Here is a 19,748-nt window from a genome sequence, read left to right as displayed (position 1 = left end):
CAATGGCGGTAGAAACTCCAACACCTGACCTTACCTGAGAGTCCCTGAGGCCCTGACCTGGACTCAGCAGCCACATTGTCCCTGAAACGGTCAGATTGAGGAGACTCATCCTGGACCACAGGAGGCTTCCTCAGGTGACCCAGCACCAATTTCCTGGAACAGTAGCTGTTCCACCCTCCACAGGAAGTCTCCACAGCGTTACATTTCTGGAGATGCGGTCGAGCCACCAGGTAACTGAATAAAAGACTAGCTAACAGTCCTAAACTACCTGGAACAACTGATCCAAGAGGTTCTACAACATCTTCATGAGAACTCGTGATGAATAACAGACGAAGTGAGATAAAGGATTCAGTTAAAAACACTGCTAAGCATTTGGTTCCAGGAAGAACCCACATCCCAGAATGCAGTGTGTGGATGATGTAATAAAGACTAGCGAGGCAGTGATGAGCCATACATAATTTATTTACTGGTTCCATAAGCAGAGAAAAATATACAATTTTAAATTCAAGCCGCAGCAAAACGTATCTAGGCAAATACAACAAGCTAGCTAGCATGTTAGCTCAGTCTGCTAAAGTGCAGAACAGGAACATATACATTAACGTGGCTCCAGCCAGAGTCATGTGGTACAAACCGACCAATCACCAGAAGCCTATTGATCATCATCAATATTTAAATTGAGACCAGAATATTTTTGTTTTGCTTGTACATATTCAGAGATATGTTAGCCGTTAGCCTTTAGTCGTAGAAAAGAGGTTCAACCTGGTGGCGGTCCGTAGTTTCTTCTGTATCAGGAGGGTTGAAGCGTAGAAGAATCACGATTCTGGCTGAGAGCGAAATGCAAAACACAAATAAACACTGATCGTCTCCCACACCGCAAAACAACACTAACGCAACACCGCTGCATCTGCCGCTAGCAAGAACTCACAACATCAACATGGATTTTTCTTCCTACAGCATTTTCAGCGTCACATTCATGTGGTCTGGCAAATGTAAACCAATGACAGGAACCTCTCAGCGCCCAGACGATACGCGCCTCACACCTGCTGAGGGAGAGTTTATTCACACACCGAGGATAAGAAGAGCTCCGAGATGAGCTCCAGGTGGTCCCACACCTTCACGTCAATGCCACAATCACACAACATCTCTACGGGTTCGGTTTACTCAATAGGTCTGCGCTACAAAACACCAAAAAACACAAAAACGGTCATCGAAAAATCTGGAACAGCAACATCGAAACGCAGGAAGCTTCACGGCTAACGGAAAAGAGTGTGAACGTTAGCATTCACCAGGCAGGAGCTCCTCCTGCTGCAGATCACGACACCGAAGAGGAGCAAAGAGAAGTTGATCAGAGGGATTCATTCATTCGTTTGTTCATTCATTCATTCATTTGTTTGTTCGTTCATTCATTCATTTGTCAGTTCTTTTGCTGGTGTCAAAGCTGATGATGCTTCTTTCAGGATGCTGCACTGACCTGCAGGAAACACACACACACATTCATACTCACACACACAAGACAAACACACACAAAGAAAACACACACACACACATTCATACTCACACACACACAAAGAAAATAAACACTTACACACAGAACACACACACTTACACAGGACACACACATACACACATTAACACTCTCTCTCTCACACACACACACACTCACACATACCCTTACATACATTCATACTCACACACAGACTGACACACAGAACACACACACTTACACAGGACACACACATACACACATTAACACTCTCTCACACACACCCTTACATACATTCATACTCACACACACAGACTGACACACGTAAACACACACACACAGGCTTAAGCAGGACACACAGATACACACAGGGCCCACACACAGGACACACACACACAGGACACACACAATTAAAATACACACACATACAGACATTCATACTCACACACAGAACACACACACACACACGACACACACTTATGCAGGGCACACATACACACAGGGCACACACACACAGGACACACACTTACACAGGACACACACACAAAAAAGACACACACATACACACACAGATATTCACATTTACACACATAAGCACACACACACACACGCTGACACAGGACACAAACACGCACACACACACTCTCTCTGCTGCAGCAGTCCATCCTGGCCAGGATGGTCACAACGATGACACATTAGCTTTGTTAGCATCTGCTAGCTGTGGCTGCTCAGCTTGGTTCTCACCAGGTTGTCAACCAGTTTTAAACAGTCATCCAAGAAGACACGTTGACAGAAGCCAAGAGGAACCCTGGTTGTTGTCCATCCTGGTCTGGAACTGTCTGCTGGTGACTCCTGTCCTCAGAAGTTCTCCTGGAACACCTCAAGAGAAAGAGGAGCACATGCTTCTTGATCGTTAAGGCCATGACGAAAGATCCTCCCAAACGAGAAGAAAGTCCAGCAGGTCGGCTGACCACCACAAGCCTAAAATTCAACAATCTCGACCTTCAAGTCAGCCAAACTGGAAAAGACCCTGAAACAGGCTCACATGGGGGGGGGGGTCAAATGTCAAACACTCCTCCTCCTGAGTCTGAGCATGTAAAAGTGTGAAGATGTTTCTGTATCAGGGCCAGGTTCCACTTTCAGATACCAAGAACAAGAAAATAAAGAGAGAGCCCCTTTGTCCCTTAGAGGGGGGGGTGACAGTGCCGTGACCCCGCCCTCCTTCTGTGCCACTGAGGCAGTCAAAATGTCTCCCAAACTCCGCCCATTAGCCTCAAACTGCACATGGATCCAGAGTCCCTGCAGGTCAGGACCTGGGGAGTAACAGCACCTCCACCGGTGGATCAGAGTTTGTCTGAGTAACAGTTCTGCAGCCCGGACACACATTACGGTTGTGTCCGCAGAAATGTTCTGGTCTGAGCTGCAGTGGGTTCTGTCTGAGCCTGTATGTGAGGGGGAGCTAGCTAGCTAACATTCATTGGTTGAAGCTCAGAAGGTGTGTATATGATGCTTGTGCTACGTTGCTAGCGTGTGTCATTTATGTGGTTTGATAGCTGAAGTGGCTAAATGGACGCGTTACTGTGTCCCTGGTGGCGGGGACAGGCTGCTGGTTGTTGTTAGCTGCAGGTCTGAGCCGGATGCTGGTCAGTGGGTTTCTGAATGAGCTTGTTGCTGAGGTTGCTCTCCGACTCCAGCTCCCAACGACAACACAACAGCTTCAGTGAGAACCGGCGCTCCTGCCGCTAACGCTCACGTAGCCTCTTCAGTCAACTAGAGTTGTTCTGGAGACGCCACGTGGACGTTAGTGCAGGCTAACTGAGAGGGGACGGTCTCATGTTTCACATTGGGTTCCTGAAAAGGGCTCAGCAGCATTTTAACATGATGATGTCCTGAACATCAAGAGTCTTTTTTTGCTCACATGTTGGACAGGTCTTCAGCCTGTGGTTACAGTTTGGATTCCAGATCCTCTACCCACATTTCCTGGCATACCAGTGGACTTCCTGGTTTCTCATAGCCAACCCTGGAGTCAGGCGCGGACAGAAGGTCCACTTCCTGTGATGGGGTGTTGCTTGTGCTGCCGGTGATGTTGTTATTCCAGAGAAGTGTGAGCTGCTCGTCTGTCCGTCTGTGTCCTCCTGACTCCGAGGATCCTGGGTCACCACCCTTCCAAAGTTCCACCACCCTGTCCTTCATTCAAGCCCTTACGGGATCCCATGTTTAAATTCTTTTCCTTTCAATCCCACCCTCTTGCTCCTCTTCCCCCCCACCCCAGGCCAATCTCCTCGTTGGTGGGCGGGGGGGCTCATGCCGCTAGAGCGCTGTAATCTGCGTCAGTTCTGTGTTGGAATTCCCTCTCCCCTGCGCCTCTCCCCTCTGTTGGGGGTCTATCCCCACCAAGGGAAGCTCCACGCCTAGTCATGCTGGATTAGGTGTCCCGCCCCCAGGCCCGTCACCGCCGCCGGCCTTGCAGCTGTAGGCCGCGGCCACTTCCCGGGCGATGCTCCTCATCCTTCCCGACTGCTGTGTGTCCAGGTGGAACGGCGACGGGTGGCAGAACTCGCGGAAGCAACGCTTGAAGTTCTCATCCAGGAAGGCGTAGAGGACGGGGTTCAGGCTGCTGTTGACGTAACCCAGAGCGATGCAGAAGTGCATGAGCACGACGGTGAACAGGCTGCTCAGGTTAAAGCCCAGAGACTGAGCCAGCACCATGATCTGGATGGGGGTCCAACACACCACAAACACCGCCACCACCACCAGGACCATGCGAGTGATGCGCCTCAGGTTGCGGTCCTTCTCCTTGGATCCGGAAAGGATGCGAACATTCCGCAGGCGCTTGACCATCAGACTGTAGCAGATACTGATGATGGCCACCGGGATGAGGAAGGAGAAGAGGAAGACGTAGGTGCCAAAGATGGGTTCCCAGTGACTGCTGGGTTCGGGGAGGACCACGATGCACTCGATACCTGCACGTGTGGAGGGGAACAGGAAGAGGACAAAGTTTCAGGGGTGGGCAAATCCAGCTCTCAAGGGCCGTATCCAAGCCAGACTTTCTGTCCTACAGGTAAATACATTCACCTGGGGTTCCATTTACCTTGGTGAAAGCGGTTTCTCCCTGGTAGGATGCAAGACCTGGCTGGATTCCTGCCTTCATGGATTGGACTTGCCCATCAGAGGAGGTCAAATCCATTCCTTGAGGGTTGAATTCAAGCCGGGATTTACATCCCACCAGGCAAGAAATGCTTTTACCAAGGTAAATGAAACCCCAGGTTAAAGTGTTTACCTGTAGGACAGAAAGTCTGGCTTGGATACGGCCCACCCCTAGTCTACGACAGGGGTGGGCAAATCCAGTCCTCGAGGGCCGTATCCAGTCCAGACTTTCTGTCCTACAGGTAAACACTTTCACCTGGGGTTCCTTTTACCTTGGTGAAAGCATTTCCTGCCTGGTAGGATGCAAATCCCGGCTTAAATTCCACCCTTGAGGAATGGATTTGACCTACTCTGATGGGCAAGTCCAATCCATGAAGGCAAGAATCCAGCCACGTTTTTTATCCTACCAGGGAGAAACCGCTTTGACCAAGGTAAAAGGAACCCCAGGTGAACGTGTTTACCTGTAGGACAGAAAGTCTGGCTTGGATACGGCCCTCGAGGACTGGATTTGCCCACCCCTGGTCTACAACCTGCACCCAGAGGTCAGAATACAGGTCTCCAGGCAGGGGAGCGACACCTTAGTATCATTAGCATCACACCAGTAGCAGCAGAACGTGGAACGTCTGTCAGGAGGGAACATTGGGCCTCATTCACCAATCTGTTCTTAAGAATCTTCTTAGATTCTTTCTTAAGTTGTTCTTCAGAAGTTTCTTAAGAAAACCCTACGTCAGATTCACCAACGCGTTCGTAAACCCCAGAATTGTTCGCAGCTGTGTTCTTAGATTGATGAATGCCATCTGTTCGTAAGTTGAAAGCGCATGCCAGGTGAGTCTAATTAACATAGGATTAGCATAAGTCACCGCCCACCAATGCCCATAAAAGGAACTGCAGCAGGACCCTGTAGACAGAGCAAAAAGCAGCAAAATGCCCAAAGCTTGCCTCTCCACGCCTGATTTCTGACGCCGTGTTGAACATTCAAGAAAGGATGGCTAACACGCTTGATAAAATTGCCTCAATCCTGATGACTATAGCCAACACGCTTAAAGAAATCAACAAGAATGTAAAAAATAAAAATGTAAAAAAAAAATAAACGTGTAAAAGCTGTGCTCTGAAACCAGTCTCCATTTTTTTTCTTTTTGAAGTGAATCAAGACTGTTAGACTAAAATTGTGACAATAATGCATTTTATTCACAAACGGGCAATTAATCGCGCTCGAACGTGAACCGCGTGCCTGCAGTCTGGCCCCATCATTGCGTCAGGACGCACATCCTCACGGGGTTGTGGCTCTGTGTCCAAACACATCCAGCGCCCCTTTAACATGCCGATGGTGCGTTCAATGGTGGAGCGACTGCGCGCATGCATCTGATTGAATAAAATTTCCTGTGGAGTCTGAGGGTTGGTCAGTGGTGTCAACAACCAGGGAGCCAGGGCATATCCTCGATCCTTTAATAAAATAAATCAAGATTAAATCAAATAAAAAGACAGTTTTGGCATGGTTTCCAATTTGGTTGATTAATGTTAAGTCATTGGCACATTTACGTAATTTTAAAATTCTCTGTAAATCACCAAAAATAGGAAATAAATAAATATGACAGAATTATCATTGTAATATTGAATTTTATTGAACTGCACAAGAGAAGAAAACACAACCATGCCAACATGTCGGCACTGAAATGTGCGTAAGAGTACTCCTGAGTGTTCGTAGGATTTGTTCTTACCTACGCATAAATCCAGGATAAGAAGAAATTGGTGAATGCCACAATCTTCGTAAAATGTTCGTGGGACTTAAGAACAAATTTGTTCGTAAGAACATTTCATGAATCTGGCCCAGTGACCTTTGAGCAAGAAGCTCTGAGATTCTTGGGACCACCGGATCCTGTGGCGGATCTCTGTGAGAGGAACAGGCGGAGAGCTTCAACCAGAGTGCTGAATAAAACATGCAGGACTTTTTACATCCTCCAGAAGAGGAAAGGAACATAAATGGATGAGTCATCGCAAGAGAATAAAGGTGTTTTTGTGGCCGTGACAGGACACAGGACACCCAGCGTGTGGGCGCGAGACCTCAGCTACATCGCTGCCACCAGTGAACGCCACCAGTGAACACCACAAACATGCTCGTGGAGGGACTGGAAATGCAACCGTCTGCTGCTGCTGCTGGCAGGAGAACAGTAGGTGAACCACAGCTGAAGCACAGGAACAGGCATGGATCCACATGAGTAGCATAATACCAGCTGTTAGCAATAGCTAACTGTGTTAGCCTCACAGTCCAACGCTGCGTCGCACAGACAGGAAGTTTGACCTAGGTGACTCCTGGCGTTAGCAGCACGTTGGGGTTTTAGCGATGAGGTCATCACATTTTCCTGATCACCTGCGTCCTCCAGCTCTGCTCAGGAGGGACGTCGACAGGCCCACTTGAAGGACTTCAAACCTTCTGCTGGGAAAACATCTCCACATGGTCCAGGAGGTGTTGGTGAGGTGATCCAGCAGGGTTTCCTGTCCTACCAGGTAGACCACTACTTCCACCTGGGCTCCTCTTTTCCCTCTTAGAACCCTGTTCTAGGGGTGATGGATGTGGAGAAGTTCTGCTCTTGTGAACAGAACACAGAAGTTCAAACATTGAAGCAGCAGGTGGACAGGAACAGGTCTGGGTTGGTTCCTGTTCAAGCTGGATCTGAAAGTGGGAACCCTTATGTGGAACCAGAACCAGCTTTAGCTTTAATCACATGGCAGAAAAAAACTGCCTGTCTCTCTGCCTTCCTTCCTGTCTCTCTGCCTGCCTGTCTGTCTGCGTGCCTGCCTGGCTCTCTGCCTTCCTGTCTGTCTGTCTGTCTGTCTGTCTATCAGTCTCTCTGCCTGCCTGCCTGCCTGTCTGTTTGTCTGCTTCTCGTCTGTCTCTCTGCCTGTTTGTCTGTCTCTCTGCCTCCCTGCCTGTCTGTCTGTCTCTCTGCCTGCCTGCCTGTCTGTTTGTCTGCTTCTTGAATGTCTCTCTGCCTGACTGCCTGCCTGTCTATCTGTCTCTCTGCCTGCCTGTCTCTCTGTCTCCCTGCCTGTCTGTCTGTCTCTCTGCCTGCCTTGGTGCCTGTCTCTGAGACCTGCCTGTCTCTCTGCCTTCCTGCCTGTCTCTCTGCCTTCCTTCCTGCCTGCCTGTCTCTCTCTGTCTGCCTTCCTGCCTGTCTCTCTGCCTTCCTGTCTGTCTCTCTGTCTCCCTGCCTGTCTGTCTGTCTCTCTGCCTGCCTTGGTGCCTGTCTCTGAGACCTGCCTGTCTGTCTCTTTCTTCCTCCCTGTCTCTCTGCCTTCCTGCCTGTCTCTCTGCCTTCCTTCCTGCCTGCCTGTCTCTCTCTGTCTGCCTTCCTGTCTGTCTCTCTGCCTTCCTGCTTGCCTGTCTGTCTCCCTGCCTGTCTGTCTCCCCCTCCATGTCTGTCTTCTCCACCCTTTCGGTTTGACTGGCCCAGTTTTCATTTCACGCTGGTGATTTTTCATCTCTTTTCTTCATCTCATCTTTGCTTGTTTCACAACCCTCACTCATATTCTCTTCTTTCTTGTCCCTCCCTCCATTTTCTCCTCTGTCGTTTCACCATTCAGTGTCATTTATTCCCGCTGCTATTTTTCTTTCTTTTGTATTTGTCATTTCCAGGAATCTCTCCTTTTTTAATGTTAATCTGCTTTTTCATTTCTCTTTTTCTTTATGAATGGGAGCAGAATGAGGTTTCCTGCGCTTTTCTGTCCTTTCTCCACGCTCTTTTCTTCTGTTTGTACCTGTACATAATGACAGAGGATGTCCTCCCCCTCCTCCTACTCCCCTCCTCCTCCTTTCTCCTCTTCCTCTCCTGCTACACATGGAACAGGTTTAGAAAAGCCTGAAAATCAGCTCAGAGGAAGTAGAAAACTCCCCATCACATAAAAGCTGTAGTCTACATGGTCATGTGACTCACAACCCAATCACAATGCAGAGCTGGGCTGTGGGAGGGACCGTGGGCAGGGCCTGATGTGACTGCAGCTCCTACAGAGACCCCGCCCCTCCCTTTCCCATTCTTTCCTCTTAAAAGTCTCCTCACGTCTTAAACCTTGTTGGGAACAATCACATTCGCATGTTTGTCCACCAGCGCCGCAGCAGCGCCCAGGACGTCTTCTGGAGGACACAAGAAGCGGGAGACACAACAGTGGAGGACAGAGACGTAGGGTCAGCGGTACGGAGGATGGCCTTCCTGTCTCCTAGATATGTTAGTTACAATCAGTTTTCATGTGGTGCATGCTGGGAAAAAGGATCACGTGAAATCAGAATGGCACAGGAACCATGTTGACCTTCATTGCTAAGGGGCAGATATACTGTAGGTGGAAGGCCGGCCGGCCCGTGCTAACAGTAGCCACACAGTCAGTTTCTGCCGTGTTAATGCAACACATGTGAAATGTGCGTTTTCACGCTGGTACTGTTAGTTAGAGTCATGCTAGCTCCATTAGCTACAGCTGCACTGGTCCTGTTCTCTGAATGAAAACCTCTCATTTCCTGATGAAGCTCCACAACTCTGTGTTCCCCTCCATTCCTCAATGTGACGGACGCATGACGTGACCTCTGCCATGCTGGTGTTTAAAGGTGTGGGGACGGCTGAGGGCGGGCTGAAGGGTGAGGCCTTCCTCAGTCTACAGGGTTCTTCAGGAGTAAGGAGGACATCGGGGTGGAAACTAAAGGGTCCACGAGGGGGATAAAGCATCATTCACCCTCCACCTGTGAGATTCAATGCTTCCAAAACTTCAGTAGCCCGTGTGTGTGTGTGCAGGTGTGTGTCTGTGGGTGTGTATATCTTCTGAAGTGCTGGACTATCTGATGAGATAACAGTAGCTTTAATCATCTGATCTCCATTCATTTTTCATCTCTGCAGCTTAGAGGTGACAGCTCAGCCTGTAGGAGGCGGAGCCGAGGAGCAGTGGTTCAAGCCCCAGTGAGGACACAACATGGAAGGTGTTCTGGTAACAGGGGGACGTCCCACCTTCAAAACAAGGTATCCTTAGGCAAGGTTCTGAATTCCCAAATGGCCACATAGACGTCTAATTTAGTTGTAAACCTGTCTCCAGTCATATGCAGCTGGGATATGCTCCACCAGGGATAAAGACAGTCTCAGCTGTTGGTGGTTTGACGTCCTGCGGCCCCTCGGGGCAGTAGCTCCAGCACCAGTAGCTCCAGCACCAGCAGCCATTAGTAGCAGTGACAATAATGTCAGCAATGACAATAGTGGCAGTAGTGGCAGCAGTGACAATAGTGGCAGTAGTGACTATAGTGGCAGCAGTGACAGTAGTGGCAGCAGTGACAATAGTGGCAGTAGTGACTATAGTGTGAGCAGTGACAGTAGTGGCAGCAGTGACAATAGTGGCAGCAGTGACAATAGTGCCAGTAGTACAGTAGTGGCAGCAGTGACAATATTGCCAGTAGTACAGTAGTGGCAGCAGTGGCAGTAGTACAGTAGTGGCAGCAGTAGTACAGTAGTGGCAGCAGTGGCAGTAGTACAGTAGTGGCAGCAGTGGCAGTAGTACAGTAGTGGCAGTAGTACAGTAGTGGCAGTAGTACAGTAGTGGCAGCAGTGGCAGTAGTACAGTAGTGGCAGTAGTGGCAGCAGTGACAATAGTGGCAGTAGTGACTATAGTGTCAGCAGTGACAGTAGTGGCAGCAGTGACAATAGTGCCAGTAGTACAGTAGTGGCAGCAGTGGCAGTAGTACAGTAGTGGCAGTAGTACAGTAGTGGCAGTGACAATAGTGGCAGTAGTGACTATAGTGTGAGCAGTGACAGTAGTGGCAGCAGTGACAATAGTGGCAGCAGTGACAATAGTGCCAGTAGTACAGTAGTGGCAGCAGTGACAATATTGCCAGTAGTACAGTAGTGGCAGCAGTGGCAGTAGTACAGTAGTGGCAGCAGTAGTACAGTAGTGGCAGCAGTGGCAGTAGTACAGTAGTGGCAGCAGTGGCAGTAGTACAGTAGTGGCAGTAGTACAGTAGTGGCAGTAGTACAGTAGTGGCAGCAGTGGCAGTAGTACAGTAGTGGCAGTAGTGGCAGCAGTGACAATAGTGGCAGTAGTGACTATAGTGTCAGCAGTGACAGTAGTGGCAGCAGTGACAATAGTGCCAGTAGTACAGTAGTGGCAGCAGTGGCAGTAGTACAGTAGTGGCAGTAGTACAGTAGTGGCAGTGACAGTAGTGGCAGTAGTACAGTAGTGGCAGTAGTACAGTAGTGGCAGCAGTGGCAGTAGTACAGTAGTGGCAGCAGTACAGTAGTGGCAGCAGTGGCAGCAGTGGCAGTAGTACAGTAGTGGCAGCAGTGGCAGTAGTGGCAGCAGTGGCAGTAGTGGCAGTAGTACAGTAGTGGCAGCAGTGGCAGCAGTGGCAGTAGTACAGTAGTGGCAGTAGTGGCAGTAGTACAGTAGTGGCAGCAGTGGCAGTAGTACAGTAGTGGCAGCAGTGACAGTAGTGGCAGCAGTACAGTAGTGACAGTAGTGGCAGTAGTACAGTAGTGGCAGTAGTGCAGTAGTGGCAGCAGTGGCAGTAGTGGCAGCAGTGAGAGCAGTGAAAAGAGTGGCAGTAGCGGCAGTAGTGGCAGCCTGCCTCTGAGAGGTTCTAGAAGATGTTTTGCTGTCTGTGCCCTCATCAGTAACCATCATGAGAGATTCTTCTGTGATTGTGGCCTGTCTGTGGCCTCTCAGACACTCACACGGCTCCACTGGATCCACATCAGCACACTGGTCCAGGTTAACAGACAAACATGTTTGTGATGGACATAGGCTTCAGTCTCCTGGGACTCCTCTGGAGCCTGAAGCTTTTAATCTGCCCATCAAGGCTCTCACACTTCCGTCCGCCTCCACAGTTTGCTTTTAAAATGACTTCCTTTCTTCAGCCAGCTGTCGTCATAGCTGGATTAAATGAATCACTTCACTTTTATGAGCTTTCTCGTCAGATGATTGATTTTTCTCATTTCTCCATTAAAAAGCTTCAGATTTGTCAATAGTTCCTCTATCCTGGAGGAGTTAAAGGATCAGACTTCTACAAAAAGCAGCGGCGATGGCGCTGAGATTAGCGCATGAGTCACTGATCTCTCTTCTGATTGGTTGAATCGGGCTCTACATAGAAGAGAGCACCTCATCAGGTGTTCAACCCTTCTCTGCAGATACACCATCCAGCCGTTTTCCAGAACATGCACATGTGGGGAGCTTGCGTCTGCATTAGAACACTTACTGTTGTGCTCTTGGTCTTCCTCCACATTCCCCATGACCATGGCCGGGACGCCGAAGGCTGAAGCTAACACCCACACACAGATGTTCACCACCTGAGAAGGTCAGAAGAACAGAGCACCAGAGAGTGACAGGGCTGGACTTACTGGAATCTTAGTTAAAGACCAGGACAACAGACATGAATCCAGATTCCAGAGCTACATTGAGTCTGGAGGTGCCATTGGTTCAGAACTGGTTTTTGGGGCTGGATGGGTCACCTCCAGACGCTGGCCGAGGCTGTGACGTCGCCGCCATTTTTAATTTTCAGAGTTTCTGTCCTTAAACCAGACAGGATAACAAGTGTAGGTGATTTCACTCTTCACAGTGACACAGATAGAGACAGTCTTAGCATTGCAGTCACCTCATTATTGGATCCCATCGGGTTTCCCCAGAGGGTAAATTCACCCACTCGGTCTCAATCACACCCAAATCAAGGGTGTGATTGAGACCATCACTTAGGAACACTTCAGTTCTTCCTAGAAGATTACAATCCGCTAGAAAAATGGGTTTTTTCTGGGCGGGTACGAGATAGGGACAAGAGTACATTTCAGGAGGCAGTTCCAGCGGGGTCAACCATAGCAGTACGTCTGAAGACTTCTCCGCTAATCTGAACTCCTCCCAATTTGACCGGCTTGGAAACAACACCATGGACACTCTTAGAGGCACTCTGGACTCTGTTGCACCCTTAAAGAAAGCTTGTAAAACAAAAGAAAACAACATGGAGATGGCGCTCCACCAAGGTAGAGGACTCTTGCTTAGTCTACACCAGACGTGTCAAACTCAAATACCCAGTGGGCCAAAATTCAAAACTGGGACAAAGCCACGGGCCAACATTGATATTTATTGAAAAAAATCTTCCTTCAGCTATAACAAGGAACCTTATGGACCCAAACTAGTTTTGCTCAACAACTGAACATGGAACAAGCAAAGCTTAACACAATACAATATATAATTTAATATTGCACACATACATTCTGGCACCTTTGAGTCATTTCCAGGTGCTTGTCTTGGTGTTGTGTTTTATAGTGTCATCTGTTGTTGTTCTCCTTGTAATGCTCATTGGCTCCACATACAAGGAAGACAGGTCCGTCTTTTACACATCTAAACAGATATTCTGCCTCCTACCTGTTCAGAAAGATCCTATTTTCTGCCTTTCCTTTAATCATTTTTCAGAGGGGTAGTGCCAGAATTAGCATTAGCATATAAGGTCGCTATGACTACTTCCTCTTTCTTGGTGGTTGGCAAGCTACAAATTGGTGCATTACCACCACCAACTGATGTGGAGTGTGAATTTTCACACCAAAACACCAGCAGAGCATTCTGGTACTTGTAGTATTAGCACATGCGCATTAAGCGATAATACCGGCGGGCCAGCTCTAATAGTCAAATGGTATGGCTTTGCGGGCCAAATATACAGTAATTACATTGCGGGCCAAATTTGGCCCACGGGTCAGAGTTTGTCACCTATGGTCTACACGAACAGCCCACTACTCCAAATATATGGAAGAAAATAAAAACTGCCCTAGGTTTCTTTTCAGCACCATAACCAGACCGAGAGCCAAAACCCCAGTTAAGCCACCATCCTCTTAACCTTAAGTAGCAATAATTGCATGAGCGTCTTTAATAACAATGGTTAGAACATTAGGGAAAAGATCCGCCAGGGTCTGACCTCTGACCTCTAATTCCCCACTATCTAACTGAACTTTAGGCCCAGGTACAATAAACCCGACAGTTTCCCGGACAGTCTTACTCCGATGAGCCTTTTAGAACTCTCCTCACATGTCTCATCCAAACCAACAACCTGTCTCTTAGACCCCATCCCAACATCACTGCTTAGGCAGATCTTTCCATCCACCAGCTCATCTCTGTTAGACATAATCAGTCTGTCTTTACTAGGGATGGTACCACAGGTTTTTAAGTAGCTGTAATTAAACCATTACTCAAAAAAACTACAGGAGAATTAGCTAACCACAGGTGGATCTCCAACCTTTGCCTGCCTCAAAGACATGAGGGCCTGGATCACCAGAAATTTCCTACAATTTAACTCAGATAAAAACGGAAGTTATCACACTAAGAACTTCCTGTCCCAAAGGGATGCAGTATAGGGGGCAGAGCCTTCAGCTACCAAGCCCCAGTCCTCTGGAACCAGCTCCCAGTCTGGATCCAGGAGGCAGACCCAGTGTCATTGCTTAAACCCAGACTTTGATAAGGCTTATGACCAGGGGGAACCCAGAACTGCTCTGTTCTGCTGCTGTAGGCTCAGACTGCTGGTGCTCCTATAACACCCCCCCTCACCTCTTCCTCCACTGCCTCTACCCTTAGAAAATGATACATTCATGTCACACAAATGCTCATATTACTGCTGGAGCCTGGCTTGTTTGCTGATCCTGGACATGGTCCATCCAGACCTGTATGATGAGTGGGCCAGATCTCCATACAAGGACATCTGAAGGTGCCTCTGGGCCCCTGGACTTATCTCCATACACTAATGCTACTGTTGAAGTTCTCTGTAGTTGGCGTCTACTGCCCGTCTGTCCGTCCCAGGGAGACGGGTCCCTCATCTGTGGATCTCCTGCAGCTTTTGCTTTTTTCTCTAAAGGGTTTTAAGGTTTTCCAGACCAGGTTTGAGGGCCCAAGGACAGAAGATGTCACAGCTGTGCAGCTTGTAAAGCCCTCCAAGGCAACATTGGTTGCGACCTTACCTTTGCCTTGTGAGGTGTCCTCATGTCCAGCGCTTTGACGGGGTGACAGACGGCTATGTATCGGTCCATACTCATGACGGTCAGCGTGAAGGTGCTGGTAAACATGTTGTAGTAGTCGATGGACACCACTGCCTTGCACAGGATGTTCCCAAATGGCCAAAAACCCAAGAATACATCTGTGCCCTAAAAACAAGGAGCAAAAACTGAGACAGAACTGTGGACAACAGATCTAATTTGGGAACGACAGTCCGGTCCTACCTGGAACGGCAGCGTAGCCAAGAAGAGTGAGTCTGCCAGAGCCAGATTAAAGATGTAGATGTTGGTGGCTGTTTTCATCTTTGTGTACCTGAGGAGAAACCAGAAGACAAACAAATGGTCACTTCCTGTCTTTAGTCCTAATCTGACCAGTTTAATAGTTCATCGACTGTGAGGATTAAGACAAGTCAGACATGGATCCAGTTCAGTTCTCAGAGTTTATTGGGATGAGTTTAGGAACAGCAGTTTCTCCTCAAACATCGACATTTCAGAGACATAAAAGAATGGATCTTCTGTTTGATATGAAGATGAATGTTGGTCAGTGATCCAGGAACCAGCAGATGATTCTCAGTTTGATGAAGCAAAAGTGATTAAAAAAACACTTTGATGATGACATCTCCCTGATCTCTCACTCAGGAACGCATTGAGCTGAAGAACTGTGCTGAAGAACCCCACTGAGACCTTCCTGGACTTCACAGGAGAACCTTGATGACACAGATACCAGGAAGAGAAACCAAATGTGGAGAGAGGACAGGACAGCATGACGGCAACTGGAGGCCAACTGGCACCAGTAAACAGAAGAAAATGAAGAGATGATCCAGCTTTTGGAGAAAAGATGATGAGATAAACAGTTCACAGCATCAGATGATCAGGATGGAATTTCACACGAACCCTCCTCGTCCCCTCCTGTTCCTCCCCATTACTCAACTGTTTCTCACCTGTACGATCCTGTTCCTCCCCGTTACTCCCCTTTTCCTCCTGTTCCTCCCCATTCCCTCCCTGTTCCCTCCTGTTACTCCCCCTTTCCTCCCCATTCCCTCCTGTTCCTCCCCATTACTCCCCTTTTCCTCCCAGTTCCCTCCTGTTCCTCCCTATTACTCTCCTTTTCCTCCTGTTCCTCCCTATTCCCTCCTGTTCCTCCCCCTTTTCTCCCCATTCCTCCCCGTTCTCTCCTTGTTCCCTCCTGTTCCTCCCCCTTTTCTCCCCATTCCTCGCTGTTCCCTCCTGTTCCTCCCCATTCCCTCCTGTTCCTCCCCATTCCCTCCTGTTCCTCGCCGTTCCCTCCTGTTCCTCCCTATTCCCTCCTCTTTTCTCCCCATTCCTCTCTATTCCCTCCTGTTCCTCCCTGTTCCCTCCTGTTTCTCCCCGTTCCCTCCTGTTCCTCCTCTTTTCTCCCCATTCCTCACCATTCCCTCCTGTTCCTCCCCTTTCCTCCCTGTTCCCTCCTGTTTCTCCCCGTTCCCTCCTGTTCCTCCCCATTCCCTCCTGTTCCTCCTCTTTTCTCCCCATTCCTCGCCGTTCCCTCCTGTTCCTCCTCATTCCTGCCCATTCCCTCCCTGTTCCCTCCTGTTCCTCTCTATTCCCTCCTGTTCCTCCCCGTTCCCTCCTGTTCCTCCCTATTCCCTCCTCTTTTCTCCCCATTCCTCTCTATTCCCTCCTGTTCCTCCCTGTTTCTCCCCGTTCCCTCCTGTTCCCTCCTGTTCCTCCTCTTTTCTCCCCATTCCTCGCCATTCCCTCCCGTTCCTCCCCCTTCCCTCCCTGTATTTATGATTTTTGCATACAAACAGCAGACAGAGACTAGAAAAGAAATGAGGCTCCAGCAGGAAGTTCTTCTCTCTCTCAGATCTTTGACTGAGCCTCACTGGTGGCTTCACATCAAATCAGCAGAAGATACAGGCACCCGGCAGGAGGGCGCAGGACTTCCCGTCTCGCTCACAGGAATTGAAAGATGACGACAATAACGGCAGCTGATGTCGGCGGTGGCGGCAGACAGAAGCAAATCGATGTGTTTGTTCCAGGACAGGAAGACTTGTGGGAACTACAGGAAGTGTCTGGTGAGGCCAGAAAACCATCAGATCTTCATCTTTAACTGATGAGCAGCACGAGCAGCAAAATCAGCAGAACCTGGAGGCCACAGCAGTTCTGATGGATCAGTCCCCACAGCTGCAGACAGCGCCCCCTGGGGACAGGAAGTCCAACCCTGCTGTCGCACAGACGCAACCTCCTGGAGACTCTGCTCCTCACTTCACTTTTATGGACTTTAGGCAGTACTGAGTGGAATTCATCCAGGGTCTGAAGGACATTCCTGAGACCTAGAGACCAGATGGAGGCAGGGGGAGGTGAGAAAGGAGCTGGCCAGAAGGAGCTGCTGGAACCAGCCGGACGCCACCATCCAGTTGAGATTAAACTAAGAAGCCAGTGTCCCTGGAGAGGAAACATCTCTTTGGCCTCATGTGAGGTTCCTCAGTACCTTCAGGTGCTTCGGTAGAGTTCAGATCCTACAGTGGTCCTCGTGAACATGTTAGCTTCACCAGTCCCTGCTCTCCTTTCACAGGTTCTCCCCATCATGTGAGGGAGGAGGAAGCAGGAAGCAGGACGAAAGAGTCTATAAGAAGACTCTTTCATCCTGCTTCCTGCTAGTTGTGCTGAATTATTAATCATCAATATGAATGATTCATACACTTCCTCTCTGAGCTACCTCACTTTAAATGTGTGTGTGTGTGTCATAATTAAATATTTTACAGTTCACTTGGATTAATGAGAACTTGCTGAACGATCCGATATGAGAGAGAAGCTTTAAAAACCACAGAAGAAGACAGGAGTGGAGACGAGCTGGGACGCTGGTCCTTCCTGCAGCTCCACGTGGATCCACCCCAACATCAGTCCAGCTGGATCCTTTTAAAGATGGAGACGGAGCTACAGCATGAGCTCATGTCGGCCGTTTGTCTCAACCGTTGTCCCACCTGAGACGTCCACGGGGCATCTGGGCTCAGCGTGAGGGGCTCAGGTGTCTGAGAGGGGATCAAACCAGACCTGCTCACGACACCATTGGACCCAATTCCACCCGTTTGAATGAAGAAGCTGCTGTGAGGTCCACGGTGTGTTAACGCCTGGTGGATCTCCAGCTGGGAGCTGCTACACTGTAAAACCTTTGTGTCCTCTCAGGAACCATCTGCTCAGAACCATTGCTGATCCAAGCGTTCTCCGCTCTTCACCGTGTCTGAATGAAACCCCACCCATGTGCTGAGCTGGTGAGCTTCAAGGTGTGGAACACACGGACAGGCAGGTCGTTCAAGGCAGGGGGAGACACATCCCAGACTGCTGACACAGCACCTGTTCTCCAGGAGAACCTGCCTGGAAGTTGCTGGAGAACAGGTCTGCTCTTCTTCAGACAGATGACATTATCATGTTTTGGCTGAAACACCTGCACTTTTAAGGAAAGGTTCTCAGATGTCACTGCTGTTCACACACACACGCGCACACACACACACACAGAATTTAATGGCCTCTTTATTAAGCTGATCAAGGAAATTGAAGCTGAAGTGCTTCTCCAGCACACCAGGAAACAGCAGAAACACACACACACACACACAGAGAACTACACGCACACACACGCACACACACACACACACACACACACACACACTTAAATCTGATTGGATGATTCTTCAAATCAATGTGACTGCTTATAAAAGAGTCCTTAAAGCTACTGTTGTTCTGAGCATGAGGAGTCAGGTGACAGCGCTGATTCTCAAAGACACACACATCAAAGCATTCCTGCCTCAAGGCGCAGCTGTTGAAGCTTTGATCTTTCATCTCAGCTCTGTATTGGAAGGACTTTTGGCCGCAGATCCATCACCTGGACAGGAATTAAGAAGCTCTGCTCAGACCAGCGTGGTCTGCGATATGAAGCGGTCCATCTGAGCGGCTCCGCCCCTGGAGGCGTGCGCTGATTACAGGTTATGAACTTATCACTTATCCACCACTGATGGTCCAGAAGAAGAGGAACAATTTCCAATAACAAACCAATTTGGCCTTTGGCTGGAACAGGGTTGGCTCAGCTGCATCAGTGTAAATGAGCTCAGATCAAAGCTGAGCTCAGATCAAAGCCCCAAGTCCACCACCAAAGTTTGGAATTGTGGAGAAGAACACAGAGGAACACGTCGTGGTGTCACTGGACTCTTCTCAGCAGATTAATGGCTTTAAATGTTGAAGGCTTCTTTGTTGGTCCAGATGTTCCTGCTGCTCTAACGTGGAACACCCACCGAACCCACCAACATCCAGGCTGGTTCCCCCATAACCTTCACCCGCTCACCCTCATCCTGACAGCACCAGACAGTCTGAGGGATGAAGCCGACAGCTGCAGTTTCTGTTTGCTGCTGAAACCATGTGGACTCTTCTGGGCTTCATGAAATATCTCTTCAGGTTCCAACTGGATCTTCCAGGGATGCGCAGCCAGCAGCTTTGATCTTGAGATGGTCTTTGAGAGAGCTGGAGCTCTGAGTCCTGACCTTCGTCACACCTGTCGCAGGTCAGCGCCGAATTCCTGCAGCCTGCACAGGTCCATCCAGGAGATGAGCAGGTTCCTCCGAGTGCTCCCCTCGGTCGTTTGGAGATTCTCTTTACTTCATTCGGATCCACAACATTGAAAGTTGCTAAGACACTAAAAGCTGCTCCATCCACGACAGAATCAATGTGCTTGTCAGTCTGTGTTGTCATGGTAACCGCAGGGTTGCGGCGCCCTGTCAGTCTTGATGTTCTGCAGAGCAGCGGCAGCTCAGAGTGGTCCAGACAAGCAAGAGTTTTTCTTTGTGTGATGACCCGGTGTTCTCGTGGTTGAACTGGTATTTAAGCTAACAGCTAATGCAGTTAGCAGCTAACATTACCGGTTATTGCTAGCAGCTAATGTTACATATCAAAACTAAATGTCTTCAGCAGCTAAAATCTGCTGAGGCAGCAACATTCTCGTGGATGGAGACGAGAACCAGTTTGAAATGAAGATCTAAAGGAAAAGATGAATCTGCTTGGAATAAATTAGCATTAGTGCATTTTTTAATTGTGGTTCCAGAAGGTGGATGAAGGCGCTCAGCAGTAAAGGAGCAGCTGTCTGTGTGGACCTGAGGCTGAAC

The 19,748-nt window shown here is 49.0% G+C and overlaps 1 protein-coding gene and 1 long non-coding RNA gene across 5 annotated transcripts in view; both read right to left on the bottom strand.

The window, feature by feature from the left end:
* Window positions 1-444: 444 nt before the first annotated feature.
* Window positions 445-1,592, bottom strand: LOC115249274 (uncharacterized). Its single transcript, XR_003887974.1, has 2 exons — window positions 926-1,592; window positions 445-824 (listed from the first exon to the last, which is right to left on the bottom strand). It is a non-coding gene; the product is annotated as an uncharacterized lncRNA (long non-coding RNA).
* Window positions 1,593-2,024: 432 nt separating this feature from the next.
* Window positions 2,025-19,748, bottom strand: part of oprl1 (opiate receptor-like 1) — a 25,789-nt gene continuing 8,065 nt past the window's right edge. For 2 of the 4 annotated variants that reach the window (XM_029834443.1, XM_029834444.1), the window contains exons 3-6: window positions 14,842-14,929; window positions 14,584-14,766; window positions 11,847-11,937; window positions 2,025-4,446 (exon numbers count right to left, since the gene is read on the bottom strand). In XM_029834443.1, coding sequence (XP_029690303.1) covers window positions 3,899-4,446; window positions 11,847-11,937; window positions 14,584-14,766; window positions 14,842-14,929 — 910 coding nt within the window. In that variant the 3' untranslated portion in view covers window positions 2,025-3,898. The remainder of the gene's footprint in view (window positions 4,447-11,846; window positions 11,938-14,583; window positions 14,767-14,841; window positions 14,930-19,748) is intronic. The other 2 variants (XM_029834442.1, XM_011619119.2) reach the window with 1 other exon arrangement.

Source organism: Takifugu rubripes, chromosome 3, assembly GCF_901000725.2.
Source record: "Takifugu rubripes chromosome 3, fTakRub1.2, whole genome shotgun sequence".
Taxonomy (NCBI): Eukaryota; Metazoa; Chordata; class Actinopteri; order Tetraodontiformes; family Tetraodontidae; genus Takifugu; species Takifugu rubripes.
Note: the sequence above shows the minus strand (reverse complement) of the source record. Positions and strands in the feature narration are given on the sequence as shown.